Source organism: Parus major, chromosome 3 (assembly GCF_001522545.3).
Source record: "Parus major isolate Abel chromosome 3, Parus_major1.1, whole genome shotgun sequence".
In the NCBI taxonomy this organism is placed as follows: domain Eukaryota; kingdom Metazoa; phylum Chordata; class Aves; order Passeriformes; family Paridae; genus Parus; species Parus major.
In genome coordinates, this window is record NC_031770.1 from 29,652,055 (window position 1) to 29,669,810 (window position 17,756).

At 32.9% G+C, this 17,756-nt stretch overlaps 1 protein-coding gene across 1 annotated transcript in view; it reads right to left on the minus strand.

Annotated features, from left to right (window-relative positions):
• The window catches only part of DNAH8 (dynein axonemal heavy chain 8), a 121,122-nt gene that overhangs the window by 16,972 nt on the left and 86,394 nt on the right, over nucleotides 1-17,756 (minus strand). The window contains 16 exon segments of the mRNA XM_033512619.1: nucleotides 1,672-1,745; nucleotides 2,630-2,832; nucleotides 4,117-4,235; nucleotides 6,249-6,370; nucleotides 6,747-6,937; nucleotides 7,038-7,290; nucleotides 8,121-8,226; nucleotides 8,681-8,863; nucleotides 9,870-10,025; nucleotides 11,315-11,470; nucleotides 12,493-12,664; nucleotides 13,376-13,503; nucleotides 13,825-13,962; nucleotides 14,795-15,007; nucleotides 15,822-15,989; nucleotides 17,325-17,501. Coding sequence (XP_033368510.1) covers nucleotides 1,672-1,745; nucleotides 2,630-2,832; nucleotides 4,117-4,235; nucleotides 6,249-6,370; nucleotides 6,747-6,937; nucleotides 7,038-7,290; nucleotides 8,121-8,226; nucleotides 8,681-8,863; nucleotides 9,870-10,025; nucleotides 11,315-11,470; nucleotides 12,493-12,664; nucleotides 13,376-13,503; nucleotides 13,825-13,962; nucleotides 14,795-15,007; nucleotides 15,822-15,989; nucleotides 17,325-17,501 — 2,559 coding nt within the window.

The window sequence follows — 17,756 nt, forward strand, 5'->3', positions numbered from 1 at the left end:
AAGAAAGGGATGCTCCATTTTTCACCATTGCAGTGTACTGGAAGTTGACAGTGACCATTCCAGACATACAAATAAAGAAATAGTAGATGTATGTGTGCACTCACATATAATATAAATTGTTGTTTGCTATAAAGAAATTTATTTTTTTCTCTTTTTCCAAATTGGTACATCTATACAACAATACTCTCTACTAAGGGAGATAATAAGGATATTATTATCTCCTTTATAAGGGAGATAAGAGAGATATTTGCTCTCTATTGAGGGAGATATTCTAGCCCTCCAAAATGCACATGTACAATTGATACCCCATATTTTGAGTTTGCAGGCAACTATGGCTGTATGTCTTCACTTGAGAGATTGTCCACAACTCCTTAAAGTGTCCAGCTGTGGGAATTCCAAGCACAGAAAATTCTCAAAGTCTTGTGCATGCAAGCTCAAATACAGAAATGAATACAGGGTTTGACCTGAGACCTTAGAAAAGGTTTCTGGATTTAGAGACCATAAGCAAGAATGTGGGTTTGTAGTTTAGACAGAAACATTAAGTCAGGGAGTAGAAAGTTTTATGGTTTTAAAATTAAGATACAGAAATAGTCATAAAGGTAATAAGAAGTTTTAAAATGCAGCAAGTAGTTTCGTGTGTCATTATATGATTGGTTAAGCAAGTCCGCACTGCGGCAAAGATATATAAGACAAAATTAAATATTGGTGTGAATGTAGAAACATTCTTTGTGTCAGTAGTTTATTGGCTAATTAACCTTTAAGAGATCTTGTAACCTGTGGTCTTGTGACCACTGACCATGAACATCTGCCAAATACAGTGAAGACATTCTCACTCCTTCAAGAGACTGTAGAAGAAGAGTAATAAATCATGCTTTAAGACATCTTCAAGTGGTCCCATCTCTCTCAAAATCCCTATATCCAGCTGACAAGAAGGTACCACCTTTGCACTATAACTTTATATTGCATTTGCTGTTTCAATTACTATCTCGCTGTAGCTGCTGTTTAGGTTTTTCATAGTTCTACTGTTCTACTGTTGGGGAATATCATCTGCATTAACAAAATACACGACAACATTTAAAGAAAAACTCTTATGTATTGTTTAGAAATTTTTAGACATTATTGGGACTCAAAGCCAAAGGACTGACAATTAAAGAAACAAGGAAGAGACACCAAATGCTGGTGAATAAGAGGTCCTGTCACTAGCAGATTTGTAAGGAACATGTGAAACAGTATTAGGAGGAAGCACATCCTTCTGCAGATGTGCTTCAACTTTAAGCACATCAACTTTAAGTTACATGTACACTCACCATTTTATTTAGCAGATGCTACACAACATCCAGGTATCTCTTATATGGGAGAGGAAAAATTAAAAAAAATTCCAATAAAGAGGTGGGATCTGCAGGACAGTACCAGCCCCCAATGTCCTTTTACCCTTCGTTAATAGTATAGTGATAAGTAAAGAATGTGCTGCTTTTGGAAAGCTGTTCAGTAGCACTGCTGCCAGAAGTATTGGCTTGGACTCCACTGTCACATATATATGCTACAGAGAAATGTTTTTAAACTCAGGCATTCAAAAAGACATGGTCACCTGAGATACGTTTGATAGTAACATAGAATTATAGACTGAATGCTAAGCAGACAATCAACTTATATTGCAAGGTTTTTACCTACCTGTTCCATTGATACCTCCATGAGTTTGCGTGCATGAACCTCTTGTCCTTGGCCCATTGAGATGGTCCTACATTCTATAACATATTTGACAATATAAGATTAATAAACTTACATTATTGCGAAAAAGAATTTTAATTCAGTCCAAAACCCAGTGATATAAATACAGCACAATTAAATAAATGTAATGCAAAAACATATACTTAGGAAAACAGAATCCCTTCACCATCATGCTATTTTGTATAAATTTTCTGAACACTGACATTTTGTATAACAACATTGAAATACACATACACAATACTTACAGAAGTTAAAAACAGTGACTGATGTTGTGACTGTGAATGTGAATGTGAATTTGTGCCAAATTTTAACCACACCATAGGATTTGAAATATGAACAAAGATTTTTTTTTGAGTGTTCATAAACACAATGCAAAGATGTAAAACTGCATTTATGAACACAGTAATGTGACTAATGTCAAGAATATATGGGATCTACTCCTAACTCAGTTTGTATTCACAGTTTTTCAAAACTTCCACATAATGTAGAACTACAGATCAGAATATACAAATGTAGATCTTGCAGCTGTTTTTTGTTACAAAATAATCTTCTATACAGATTACTGATTTCTAAGTTACCTACTCTTAAGAGATAAAACAATATTATTGCCTCTCACCATAACAGTATTTTTAAATAATTGCTTACAAAAAGTTATCATCACTGGGAAGGATGATAGCAATTTATTAAAAAAGACTTGAATTACTGTCCAACTTCACACAGAATGGTTCTTAGCATACTGTCTTCCATATAAAATATTATTTTATCTTTAGGATGATGTTTCAGAAATAAAAAAATAGTGCAAGAGAATATAAGAAATACTTCCCAGAAAAAAATATCTCTGAAATTACTTACATTGCCCCTCTGTGTTTTAACATATGACAATGAATAATTACTTTCATACCCAAATTAAGCTTCCTAGACAAGGAATTAATCTGATCAGTTGGGTCTGATCCCATAGACAAGAAACAGATGAGAGGTGTTCGTATGTCACTTTCTTCCCAAGTTTTTCTTAAATTCAAAATAACTGGCTCTGTATATTTCTCATCCAAGGAGCTTGCAATATATTTCCTGGCTTGGGAAAGTGTTCGGTCTGGACACCAAGACCTAGAAATTAAAATACACACAAAGATATAAATTCACTGCCTCTTCCTCCAATATCCAACTCAAATTAGAAATTATATTTTTATAAAATAGAGGGATTTTTAAAATCATAATATGTATGTATATGTATGCATACGCACACATTCATATATATGTTTGCAGGTTTGTCTTTACAGATATAATAATAGGCAGAGCTGATGGTCTTCCCTATACTTTTGATACTTTCCAGTTGCTTACAGTTTTGCCTTAACTGCATTGGAATTTTCTGTTCTAGGTACTTTCACTGGCTTGGGTCATTCTTCATTTTAAGCAGAACTTTTGTATTTGAGAACACAAAGAGGGAAATATTGGTTTTGCCCTTTAGTAAAACTCTGCAGATGATTCATTGCGTCTGTTAGACTTTTAGGGTACAAACTCAATTCTTTAGCACTGGATTGCACTTGTGTTGGTGATGAGTGCTTTTCCCATGAAAAAACAAACAAACAACTACTTCTAGATAAAATATATTACTTTGCAAATCTTCAGTTTTTGAACATTATTTAAATCCTTAGGACTTAGATGGTCCCTCCCTCTTAGGGTGTAGAGCATTTAACAATATGGTATTTCCATCATATTCTAGCCTTTTTTACTGCACAGGTTGAATCCACTCCAAAGACAAATCACCGTCTGATAAATAATATTGTTGGGGTATTTCATAGTATCTCTGTTTTATTTGTTACAGCATTTGGAAAGTATGCAACAAATGCAGGAAAATATGATCTCATGTTGAGATCTGATAAGGCAGCTGAATGCTTCTTTGGGGAAATCCATTTTATCCCAAGATCTTAGAGGTCTTATTTGATGCAAAAAATATAACTTATCGTACACTTTTCATATAGGATTTTGAATACTTATTTTGATTTTCACCATCTCTCTTTTTTATTTAATTTTTTAATACTTGTTTAGAGGTATTTAAAATAGTGAATTTTAAAAGAAATTTTTTAAAAATTGAAAACTATCTGGAATATTCTACTTTTTCATGGGCTTCTCAAAGAAGGTTGTAATATGGTTCCCGGTTTCCATTCCTCCTGATGTAAAAACAAAGCTATAAAAAATATTTTCTATAAATACCTTTAGATGGCAGAGGATAGCTCTGAAGCAATTGAATAAAAACATATTTCATATGAGTGAATTGGTATTTAATGTCACCCAGAGATAACTAAAGCTACAGTATTATGATAATAGCATACTGATAGGTTGAGATGTGTTGCAACCATGTAATTTCCCAAAATTTCTGAAGATGTTCACCTGATGAGTAAAAGCTTGCGAAAGGTGTCAAGTGAATCACTGTATCCATCAGGCATAATTTCTTCCTCAGGGGCATCTTTATCAAACCAGCTTTTCCACACCTTATCATTTTCAGCTATCTAAATACATTATATTAGCACACAAATAAATATATTTCAGTTGCAGTAAAATCACATTGCAAATGTCACTTCTAATGAGAGGCCATTATTATATATTAGGATATATTACAAGTAACGTTGCCTATAGCATTTAAGACATATGCCAAGTGAACAGCAATTAAAATATTACAAATAACATTAATTCAATTGCTGCAATCAGTGTTAAGATGCAGGCTCTCAAGCCAGTCAGTTATTTATGCATTCCCCTACCAAACACATGCACCTACTTTAAAAAAATCAGTAATTAGCAGGAGAATTCTATGCTACAATGCTATTCTATAGCATACAATTCTATGTGATTGATTAATTAATTCCTTTTGGTCACAAAATATGAAGAGGACCAGAAAAATCTGTCCCAGTCTAGCCAGCCAATGAATCACAAATTAACAGATTCTGGCAAGCTTTTGGCTTGAGAAAGAGTAAACCTGACCACAAATATGATCACAATTATATGTACCTCTTAGAATTCCTCACCTAATAGGATAAGGAATACTAGTGTACAGAACATAGTGAAAATGCAACTGGGCCTTTAATGCAGTGACTGAGGAGGGTCAGCTACTGCAATATTCTCAGATCACCAGAAAAAGAGCAAAGAATGAATTGATAAAGATTTAAATCAGATTTCTATATTAAATTAGGCATCTGGGACTTATTTTTTTTTAAGAGAAGAAAACCAAATTGAAATTAGCATGAAAAAAGAAAAGCATAGGAAACCTCTTGAGAACTGGGCATACCATTCTCTGTCTTTTTTTGGTCACTTTAAATAATTTGCTGTTTCATCTAAGTGAATAATGATACAGTTGTATTTAATATGACGAATCAAAAAGAAGAGCATTTCTAATGGATAAAAACAATTATTAAGAAGATATTTTTACAATATTTGCATTTTTAATTGATATCCTAGTTGGCACCCTCCCATATTCCATTTCTATTTCTAACTGAAATAATTTTAATTGTCACTTTTTAACTTTGCAACTATGTGGAAAAAGTAAGGCAGTGCTAAAATACTAATTTAAAAAGGAGAGCTTTTGGGGTAACGTGGTCCCCTAAGTATTTTGGAGTCTAAAATTTTGTTTGCACACATTCTAGAAAATCCCTGGTGAAAGGAGTTTTCTAGAAATGGGTTCTGGTGCCCTAACAACCCAGAGCAAACAACCCAACTAAAGCTCCTCCAATTTTCTCTTAACTTAATATTCTATTTTGATACCTCAAGAAACCAAAAACTGGAAGAATTGGGCTGGTATGTATCCAATTCTGGCCTTGATACAGAGTTTAGAAACAGCCAGGACCACTTGCAGGTAACCATTTAGCTAAAATGTCTGCTACTCTCCAGGGCAATATGTGCCATCACAAAATGGACTTGTCTGGCCAATGCTGTAAAAGCAAGGAGAACTTACTGTCCTTGAAATTAGCCTGATTAACAAGGTATGCTTAGATACAAGAAATGCTATGGGGAGTGGTTTAACTACATTAAAAAAAGAAATACAAATTTACCAAATTGAACATGTAACAAGCTTATATGCATATAAGTTCACGTATATTTATATTTACATAAAACAATACATTTGTAGGCAGCTTACCATATCTGAACAGCACATTAACCTTGGAACGGAAATGAGTATTTAAAAACAAGCAGCAAACCGCTCACTTGTAAAAATACACCAGTATCAATACAGACAACATTGTAACTTAAAATCCGTCACTCATATTAATTTTACAAGCCTTTTTGATATCTCTATGTTTTTATTCTATCTCTCTTTTATTGAGTTCCATTTTCCTTTGCGCCTGTTCCTTTCTCTTCTTTTTCTACCTCAATTAATATAATACCAAATACCATACAGAAGATAAATGAAGACACCACCATTCATGCTACCTAATTGTTTCTCTATGATGTTATTCTGTATTAATTGTGGAAACATTATTATGATGACAAAACTGGATAACAATATTAAAAAGAAAATTAGAAAATATCACCTGGTCCAAAATTTCTTCAAACTGTGGAAGTTTGTTCAACTCTACTAGATTTAGCCATACCATGTCAAGAATCCAGCGACATGGTTTGGGTGGGCAAGCCTGTAGATCCAAAGCTGCACCTCCTGTGGATAAAAACACAGGATGAAATGTACTTTCTGATTAAATGTATGATATTCCAGGGGTCAAGATATAATTGGTATTTCTTTTTAAATTATGCATTTTGACATAAGTAATTTTCTCTGGGATACTAACTGTATTCTTGTGTACTTAGCATTTATTTCATACCAAAGGATAATTTAGCCTTTTTAATGGCCTTCTCACAGGTGTTGTAAGGCTACTATTGGGTCTCCTCTAAGCCTTCCCTTTGCCAAGCTGAATAAGCCCAGTTCCCACAGAAATGATTTTAGAAACCATGTAGACAAGGAAATAAGACTTTGAAATGGCATAAAAGTTAAAAAAGTTTAATTAGCTCTACACATAACTATATTTTAAACTTACCTCTAATGAGAGTTTGGAACTCTCTGTTTTCCACATACCCTCTCTCAATATCAATTTTTAAAGCCAGGAGGAGGGTAAAGAGGAATTTGTGGTTTTCATACAGGCCTCTAACAGAATATGAGTGAATTTCAAAGGTAAGATGCTCAATAATATTTGAGATTCTTTTCTGAGCCACAGGAGACTTCTTAGACCTAAATAATTATAAGAAAGCACAAAACCCCCACATAATTAAGAGCAAGTAGACTGGAATGGCAAACATCTAAATAGTAAGAAAAATCAGTGTCTTCCTACTTGGCTATGGATTGATCAAATAGCTTCAAGAACTGAGCCAGTGAAGTTTGATACATATTATTGACCATGCTCATTGCTGTAAGAAGGAAATAAAGAATGCTTCCACGTGTAGCAACAGGTCGATATTCCTCCTGAGCAGTGTTAATCTTCACTTCAGTTTCTGCTGCCACAGACAACTTCACAGCTATTTCAGCAGCTGTTTGTTTCGTTATTTGCAGGACACCAATTAAGGATTCATCATCCACCAGTGAACCTGAAAAGTAATATACTAGATGTTTGCAATATTTTTGTAACAATATTTTTACTTCACACATATATATAAAACAAGAGGCCAAATCACAGGAATTATTTATTTAAAAAATGAAATTATTTACTGAATAACAGAAAGCTTTTAAAACAGAGACCAAACAGGACATGTATAACTAAAAATTAGTTTTACACCCAACAAATTTATACAAATTCATTCAAAACATATTAAATGTGTTTATATCAACAGCTTTGCAGCATGTACTAGAGAAGTCACCTATCTTATGCACACAACCTACATAGTCAACAAACCATTAAAATTATTTTGAAGTCTATTCATTGGCACTCTCAAAGTAAAAAAGACTTAGGATCCTAAGGGGAATAGTCACTCAACAATATTCATCAATCTCCATCAGTTATTCATGGATTTTCTGTTACAAGATTCTTTTTCCATCAGAGATAGTAAGTGATCATGTTCAGGCTCATAAAGTACTGCAGAAGAGTTTCAAGGCAATTTTAAGCCAGGCCATTCCAATTTACATTTTTAATGGATCAAAGATTTGCCCATGATCAGACATCTTATCTCATCTGAGGGTCAGAAAGCTCTCAAAAAAATGGATGTATTTCACAAAACTTGTTTAGGTGTTAAACTGAACAGCTAGGTGTCTAGAGTTGCATATATTGGCATGCTGTAGCCCCAAGTCCCTCAGTCTTCATACTCCTGCCATTGTACATTCTCTTACTGCATCTTAGATGGATAAATCAAAATCTGTAAGGAAAGGACCTAGTGTGAATCAGTTTTATCTGCCTAATCTAATTAATACTTTGATACAGAACCTTTGGTTGCACTTAGTTTGTAAAGAAGATTGTCTTCCAGTTCTTTCATCTTCCTCTTATTAGAAGTTACATCTTCCATGAGTTTAATTCGTTCGGCCTCTAGTTCCTGTTATTGAAAAACAAGAAAATGGCATGATTGTTTTATGGGTTACAACTATGAGGGATACTTAAAATTCAGTTTCTGATTTTTCAAGTAAATGAATTGTGATTGATGATACAGGGGAAGAGTTGGACCCAGTCATGAAATACACATTTTACTTTTCTTGGTATCTAAAACATGTAATACCAATTTTTTAAGCCATGTTTATTCAGTATCTTATGATGTATCTTATCAATGTCAAATCCTGGTGATTAATTGTTTGTGTTGTACTGACAGTCAGATATATATTAAGAGCCTCCCAATGTATTTTTGACATTTGGAAATGTCTATATTGAATCTGAATATAATTTTAGAAAATGGCTAATATCTTTTTCCATTTGAACATTTTTTCTACATACCAAAACCAATTAAATGGAAAAAAATTAAATATCACTATGATTTATGTGTACTGTTAACTTACCTGTTTTTCAGTGAGTATTACTCTTCTCAGTAACTGATTCTCAAGTCCTTTCATTGTAACAGTAAAATCAATAATTGATGTTTTTGCATTAATTTCAGGTGTGAAAGCAGGATTAGGTAGCTTTGTAGTAATGTACAGTCTAAATGAATTCATAACATCTACTTCCTTATCACCAACTTTCACCTGTGAATTAAAATAGTATTAAACAGAGGAAAATGAGCTTTAATAAAATAAACTCAGTAATATTGAGCAGAAAAAAAAATTACATTATTTGAAATGCCAAAGAGAGGAAATTTATTTCACAATTTTGTCATGCAAATAAAAGTCAATGACCAAATGTAAGACTTAGAGTATGTTATAAAAGTAGTGTTTCCCTCCAGCTAAAAATATAGGGATCACTTTCACTGTGGATTATGATTAATAGCTTCAGAACCCTTTGGTTTCTAATCACACCTCAAATTAAGAGGTAGTAGAAACTTCTGACCTTCATAGAAATCATCATTCTCTTATGCCCGAGCTAAAAGGAACAATGTGATCCAACAATGGAACAGAAATTACTGGACATAAATTTAATCTTTATTAAAACTAAGCAGGTTTCAAAGAATCTTTCCAAAGAAACTAAAAATTAATTCAGAGTATTCAAAATAAATTTTTATAGAATTAAGATATTCCAAAACAGGAGTCTAACTCAAAAGCTGCATGTGCAACAGAAAATCTGATTAGTGTATACTGTATATGTTCCGAATCACTGAATTGTTGGTGTTAGAAGGGACCTTGAAGATCATCTGCCATGAGGCAGTGGGGGACATATAAGGCTCCAACGTATGAGTCTCCAAGGTGGCCTCAAATACCTGGATTATGAAGGAGTAGGACCAAAACACTCCCTTAAGCATATCTGCACTGCTTGAAAACCAGTAGAAAGAATTTTAAGCATTTACTCAAGTAAGTATAATTGGCTCCAGTTTGAATCTGCAGTAATAACTCTTGCAGTTAAACTCATAGTTTTGACTTGCCAACTTACTACACAGCTCCAGCTTTGTCTGTTATATTTTATTAGTTCAGTTTTATTCTTTACATATGTCTATGGAATACAAAGTTTACCTGATTTAGCACGTGCTTGTAACAATGGTAAAATAACATTTTTCACAAGGCTAACTACTTATTCCACTTCTTTTGTTTGATTACTAACCTTAAAAGCAGATCCAGATTTTATGAAATTCTTTTCCAATATATTATCAAGGACTGGATCCAACTCTTCTTCTATATCTTCAATCAGGAGTGATCGTCCCAGTGAAAGACTGTCTTCTAGGTGTTGTCGGAAATATTTGTCATTCAGAGTTGTTACCTCAGAAAGAAAATTATAAATTGGTGTAAGGACAAAGTATTTCCTCACAGTCTTACATGAAAACCACAGACCTAACCATGGAAATTTTTTCATTGCTTTTGTTAGCTGCATTTTAAAGAAAGTACTAGAAATGTTGACCATGCAGCAATTTATGCAGAAACACTTCGTGTGTACAATTAAAAGTACCATAGAAAGGTGAATTAAAAGGTTGGCTGTAACTGAATCCTCAGAATTTCATTGAGAGTAATAATGTACTAAATAAAACTGGTACAGCTTCTTGCATATTGAAGATGTTATGTATATTTTAGAAATCAGAGACCCCTAGGCTTTAATTTTCTGTTCTATGTCCTAGAAGGATTAGATTTTCTAATTTTGGCTTTGAAGTGCTGAGAAATTCTTTCTGGAAATCTGAATTCAGTCTGAAAAATTAATCCCTCCTATAATATTATGAATTCAGATTGATATTTCATGAAACGGGATTAATACTATATGAAATTATTTAAAAGCATGCATAAACTAGTAAGCTATATAATTAAGTAATCCTAAACCCTCCAAAATTTATTGATATTCAGGACATATGAGTTTTCTCAACATCCAGGCTAAGGGTTTTAAAATGCAGATTCCTTTTGCCATGCCTCATCATTTGGGAAAAAATAATTTGTGATGCAAATGGTGACACATGAACATCTCTGTATTATATTTAATAAGCAGGTGTTTTATCCTATTGTCTTAATCTGTAAAAGAGCTATGAAGATTGCAGTAATGTTAGGATAGGCAAATTTTTCATAGGTTTGGCTTCAGCTGGATTTCCTCAACCTCCTTTTGTATTGACAACTTCATTATGAATACCATCTCAGGTCCTAACTTATGGACTGCAACACTTGAGGCACTTTGCCTATACTTCCAGAGCTGTAACTTATCCTGTCTTTATCTGTAATGTTACCAACAGTGGCCCAATTTACTCTCATTTAATAATTTCATATTTTACTCTTTTGTTTTACCTATCACCTCTTTTTCTGCTTTTGTGTTGGGACCATACTAACTCATCTTGAACAAAATACTTTTATACTTCTTGCTAGAATTCATACAAGTTGAATAGTCTTTTCCAAACTCTTTAGTGGGATTTACAGTTTTTCTCAAATTTCGTGCTGGTGCATCTACATAATTGTCAGTCTCTATACAAGTTAAAATTATCTCAGATCATACTGACTCAAATGCAACCTCCCTCTAAAGAAGTAATGTTTGAAGGAGTATAATAGAGTGCACCATTCCTTTAAGACACTGTTTACCTGTAATTCATTATCCTGTTCTTTATTTTTAACCCACGCTTTTCCTTGAGTTTGCGGGTCTACCAAGAGTGGGTATCTCGATGCCTTAGTGACAATGATACCATTCTGAATTGAGAGGTGATCTCCAGGCAATCCTTGAAGATTCCACTCACTGATCTAAAGAAAAAATAAATGAAAAGAGATGAAGACAAAAGAGTAGTTTGGAATAAATTATCACTGGAATTTTTCTTCAATTAAAATTTTTCTAAGAAGTAACGAGGATATCAAAGGGAATGCATGTCTGAACCTGCTGAAGAATTATTAATGCAGGTATAAAAATATTTCCAGAATTTTATTTTTATGGATGTTTTTAACTATATAGAATCACAAAAAGTATATTTCAAAGTAAGTAAGGATGTCAAAAGACAGCTTGACAGACAAATTAAATATTGGGGTTAAATAAGCAAAAACTAGTCTAAGGGAGCTTTTGGGAATTAATGTTTACTGAAAGAAACTTCAAGATTCTGGAATTTCCTACTCTTTGCCCATTTCTTATACATTCACATTGAATAAAAGGACTTTATGTACTCTATTCTAAATTACAACTAAAGCCACTGTTTAAGAAATGTCCTGGTTTTGGCTGAAAGTAAGTTCAATTTCTTCTTAGTAGATACTACAGTGCTGTGTTTTTCTGATTTATTGTGAGAATTATGTTGGCACAGTGATGTTTTAGCTGTTGCTCAGTAGTGTTTACTCTAAGTTGAGGATTTTTCATTGTTTCATGCTCTGCCAGTGAGCAGGTGCACAAAAAGCTGGGAGGGAACATGACCAGAACAGTTGATCTCAACTGGCCAAAGGGATATTCCATACCATAGAATGTCATATCCACTATATAAACTGAGGGAGTTACTCAGAAGAGGGTTGATCATGGTTTGGGGATTAACTGGGTATTGATCAGCAGGAGGTGAGAAATTCTATTGTGCATCAGTGGTTTCTCTTGGGTTTTGTTACTATTTCCACACCAAGATTTAGTGGAAATTAACAGGAGCATTTGAAAACCACAGAAGTACACTGCACAGCAATATTTGGAATATTGGTGATTATAGTTCTGCTCTAAGCAAACATAATAATGCTGGCTAACAGTAATAGGCTATGCTAATGAAAATTCAAATTAAACCCTCCAAGCACCAAGAACTTACTGTTGGTTGATCTACCAACATAGAAATCAGGTTCAAATCATCAGAAAAGGGGATTTTATGAGCTCTCAACTCTGTTTCCCATAAGTCTTTAAGTAAAAGGTTCCTGAAGTCTTGATTAAAAGGTCCACAGTATGAAAGAAAGCCTGTGCAGAGCAATATATCTCCCACAAGTCTAAAAAAAGGAAGAAAATTCATCATTAAAAGATGATGCACAAAGTCAATTTCTAATGACTTAGACAACCAGCTTCTGAAACATAAGAAGATTTTTAAAAAAGTTAAGTTTCCAGAGCATTTTTGTGCCTAAACTTATGAGGTTTTATGAAAACACTGTCTCCACCCTACAAAACAACAAAGCCCTGATGATCACTATACCTTCTTTCCTAAAGGAAACAAGAAAATGGTTTATTTATTAAAAATATGTCCGAAATACAATATTTACGAAGGATACAAACCTAGCTCTACTGAAATTCACATCAGAAATGCCCAATTTCCCCATAGGAAATTTATAGTAACATGAGTGTTCTTCAGAAGCTGAGCTTATTTCAAGGTTTCACTTCCCCAGTGACATCAAACAAAGTGCAGTATTAGGGAGGCTGCAAAAGCAGCTGTAATATAGGCACGTAACAGCCCTAGTAATAACTCCTTTGGAAGCTAATTCAAAAATCAGAGGTATGGTTCTTAAGTGAAATACTGGCACACAGCACCCATATATTCTTACTTATGGGAGGAAAATTCAAATTTCAGGCTAGTTAATTTGATTACATTGCTGTATTAAGATTTCCAGGAAGAAGATTAAGTACCACAATTAAAGCTACAAAATTGTTTACAACACTTCAGTTTTCACAAGCATTTTCTTTTTTGTTTGCTGTAATGGATTTGATACCTTTTAATCTGAGATTTAAATTCCTTGCTTTGCTGAGTCCACCTAACTTTCTCTCCACTGAGTCCATCTATAAGAGCAGAGGCTGCTTGCATTTTTCTTTTGCATGTTTCTGCATCATTCTCTAAGTCCTAAAATAAAAAAAAAAATCATACTTAATCACAGAATGCAAAAATGTGGAGTTATTTTGTACACTTTTCTTCCTCTTATATTTATTATAACTATTTTATTTATTTAAAACTAATTTTTGAGGACACTTAAGGGTGTCTAATATGTTCCTATTCATGGAAAGAAGGGAACAGGAGAGGATATATGCCTAAATCTCTTACTTTTATACCTGAATCTCAGCCATGTAATTTAAGGTAGCAGGTAAAAATGTGTTTGCAGCAAATCCTAATTACATGACAATACTGTACAAACATTTTGATAAGACTAAAACACTTATATCTCACCATTTTCTCCTTCATTGCTGCATCAAACTTTGCCTGCACTTTATCCAGTTCAGCTTGTTTTTCATCTAACTCTGCCTGAGCCTTATCTTTTTCTGCATTCGCTATTTTCAGGCGACCTTCTTGTTTTGCCAGGTTAGCCTGCAAAGGAGAAAAAAAAATAAAAGTACAATCACATATAAGGTATTAATATAATCCAATTAACTATTTAAGCCTGCTTAGCTGGTAATCACAAGACAATGATACATCAAAATAATTTTTACATAAATATCAAAAACATTTAAGCTGAAAAGCATATCACATATATACTTAAGATAACATTTTTTTTTACTTCAATAACAATACAGTACCTAAAGTTCTACTATATATTGTCAACTTTATTCCTTTCAAAAAAAATTACATTTCAAGAAGCTGGTTAAGGAAGTAAGGTTTCTGATCTGTAAACATTGCTTAGAAGAACAATCACTCAATATTCTTGTTTGACTATATGTTTTGACTATATGTAATTTCCTCTTTTATTAGTGACTTTTGTAGTGACTAGCAGTCACAATGGAGATTGGTTCTTCATCATCTAACAATATTGTTTTTACCCTCTAGAAAATGATCCTAAAGAAGTTATTTTTCCTTTTGCTCCTAAAATTATATTTATGATGAACACAGGAAATGAATAAATTTTTTAAAAAATAATTCAGATGTACTACTGTTGCTCCTGTAAATAACACTTCTACCAGTGACAAAAATGTGAAAAAATTTTGGGATCACCATGTGCTCACCCTTTTAAAATTTTGGTTTTTAGTGTGCTACATTTAAGGATTAAATACTCTGTTTAGAACAAAAAAATCACTGCCTCTGAGTTTCATAAACCTGAAAAAGAACACCCACACTAAAGCAGAAATTTACTCTTAAAAATATTTCTATTAAATTAAATTAAATTACTTGGCAAGAAAACACAAAGCAAGAAAGGATGTATTACCTTAAGAGGCAAGACTTCTCTGTTAACACCATAAAATACCACCATGGCTTGTGTCCAAGAGAGGAGTCCTGCCACGTTGCCACACACCTTTTTACCATGTTGCAGTGTATAGTCTTCCATTTCAAAGTAAGGCTGGACTAATTCCACTGTCTCATCATTGATTGTATCTCTAGCAAAGTTGCGCAGGTTGTTCAAGAATGGGCCACTCATAAGCTTTAAAAAACAACGCAGAAGTTATTTACACATTTTAGGTTCAAAGTCTTGTTCATACGTGCAGTTGTTAAAAAGCACTCCTAAAATTCTTCTGTAAACAGAGGTAATTCCTATTGCTAATATTGTAAGTGTGCTATTCAGTTGTAACTCCTCCCACACATCTTCTATTATTTTGAAGTTTTAACTAATTACACCCCAGTAACTAGATTTGAAAGTTACTGATGTACTTTCCATCTTCTATATTCTTGTGTTGCATTTTAGAAACATTTAAGAAGCATGGTTGAATAAAAAAAAATCTGACCAAAATAAAGACTCAGAAATATATTTGTAACCTAACTAAATGAAAAAAAAAAAAAAAAAGACATTAGGCATTTGTAAATATGATCTAAATTCTGAAAACTGAAATAATTTGGTTTAATTTTTTCTAACAAATGTTAAGCATGCTAAAGACAATTCATGGAATAACTCATCTCCTTTTATTGTATCAATAATTATATCAGAAAAATAAAAGCTTTTGATGTTTTTTTTAACTGTAAAAGCCTAAATAAAAAGCAAGAGCACTATTTGTTACCTGCTGCCATCAGGCCATGTGCTAAGAACAGGACAAGGAAACTCTAAACCTTCTGCTGCAAAAAGTCTCTAAGGAATTCACCAGTTTCTACAAGTTAGACACAGTGTATAGCTACAGTTTATCTTAAAACAGTATGTTTACCTTTTAATAAAACTCTGTCATTTTGGGTAAACAGCATCATAAGTTCTCTGATAAGCTAATAGCTATTTCTGATGTTGAAAAAACACTGAAAACTCTACTTACTTTTAATGATTCTCCCCATGATGGCTTGCAGCAAGGCTTTTCTGGATCCATGGTAACTTGATCCAGTCTCTTTTGAAATAGGAGCAGACAACAGTCCATGATCCTCATAATGAGGTGAGGAGGTTTTGCGAGTTTTCTAACAGTAGCGATATCCTCTGGTCTGATGGTCTGTTTGAAGAAAGATAGAATAGAACACCACATCAATACTATTATTCTATTTTCCCATTCAATATCTTGATTTTCATGTTCATTTGTAATACTTTTCTCTGAGGTACATTTATATTAAGTATATTTAAAAAAGTTAGAATCCTGGCCTAATTAATAAATTTCATAGTTTAGTGAAACTTAAGTAATTTCAATGAATATTAGACAATAATATCTTCCCAATATTAAAGACATAATACAAAAATTAAATTAAGATACAACAGCCTTGACTTGAATTAGCAGTCGAAGTGTTTAAAGGAAACTTTAAAATTGTATAGGACTTAATTAAGAGCTATAGGGCTTAATTAAGAGCAGTCAGCTTGATAAAATGGTATTCCAGATTTTTAGCAGTCAAGTTTATTCTGAGATGGATTTGCTTATTTTTCTTCAGTTTAAGCTATTATAGGTATGAGATACCATATAAACTTCATTTTCTAATAGCATCACTGTCACTTTGCTTAGTTCAACAACTATTATAAAATTTAAAAAATATTTAAAACTTCAAAACTAACATATATCTGTGTCTAAAAATAAATACATACCACTACCTGTCTGGAAGGAATAGTTACAGGTACATTATAGAAATTATTTTCTAAGTCCACACATTTTGTAAGTAAATTTTGTGACTGTTTTTGAAAGTTTCATTTACCTCATTAACTAAGTGTCAGTGTAAGAGCAAACAATACTCCTTTTTTTTTCTTTTTCTGCTCAAGAACTTCTTTCACGTAAATTCTGATAACTGGAATGGAAGGCTGTCATTGGTTTCTGATTTCAGAGGTTTTTACTGTTTAATTGTTCAGAACAGAATAATGAAATTATGTACCACAATAATGCAACCAAATTTCTGAACCATGATTCTGATTGCCCTGAATCCCCTTTGTTTCCTGTTTCTCTTAAAATTAAAAGCATTAGGGTATTTGGTGAAGGAAGCTATAGATTTTTATTTGTCTTAAAACCAGGTGTAACTACTTAAGTTTGAATTAAAAACATTCTGTTGGAACAAGAAGTATTCTTTTGAATTCAGAATAACAGATATTCTAAAAGCATCTGTAGCTTTTGGAAAGATCTACACCTTCATAACGATTTAGTATTGGGATTGAAGGAAAAAAATACTATAAAATAGTCCCTATGTGTTTTAGGTAAAATATGTGTGTCTTAAGTATTCATGAGAGACATGGCCAGCAACAGTGAGGAGCTGGTTACAGAAGTAAATACCAAGAAGCATCTGCATGTTGGTGGCTCTGGTCTCTCACAGGTGATACAAATAATTCTATATTAATAAAAATGAAATTTATTCACTTTCAGAGCTTCTTCTGCTTCTTCTAGTGCTGGTTTAGCTGCCTCCAGTTTTTTCTCTGCTTCCTGTTTTTCTATATCAATTGCATCCACAATCTTTTGTGCTTTATCTTTCACACCCTGGACTTCAAGTTTTATTTTAGTTGCAGCTTCAGCACTTTCTTTGACTTCTTCTAGTACCTAGAATTAATAATAAACACATAAAATCTATAAATCAAAATGATGGAACAAATGAGCACAAGACACCAGATAAAACAGGTATGTAACAGCTATTAAATATAAAAATGTAACCCAAACTACAACTAACTATATTTGGTATTATACAACTTTTATTGAATATCATCAATTTTTATTGAATAAAAAATTAATTATTAGAAGTTCAATTTCATCCCTGTTACATATTTCTTTCTTACGAGACTAAAGTCCTCAAAGAAT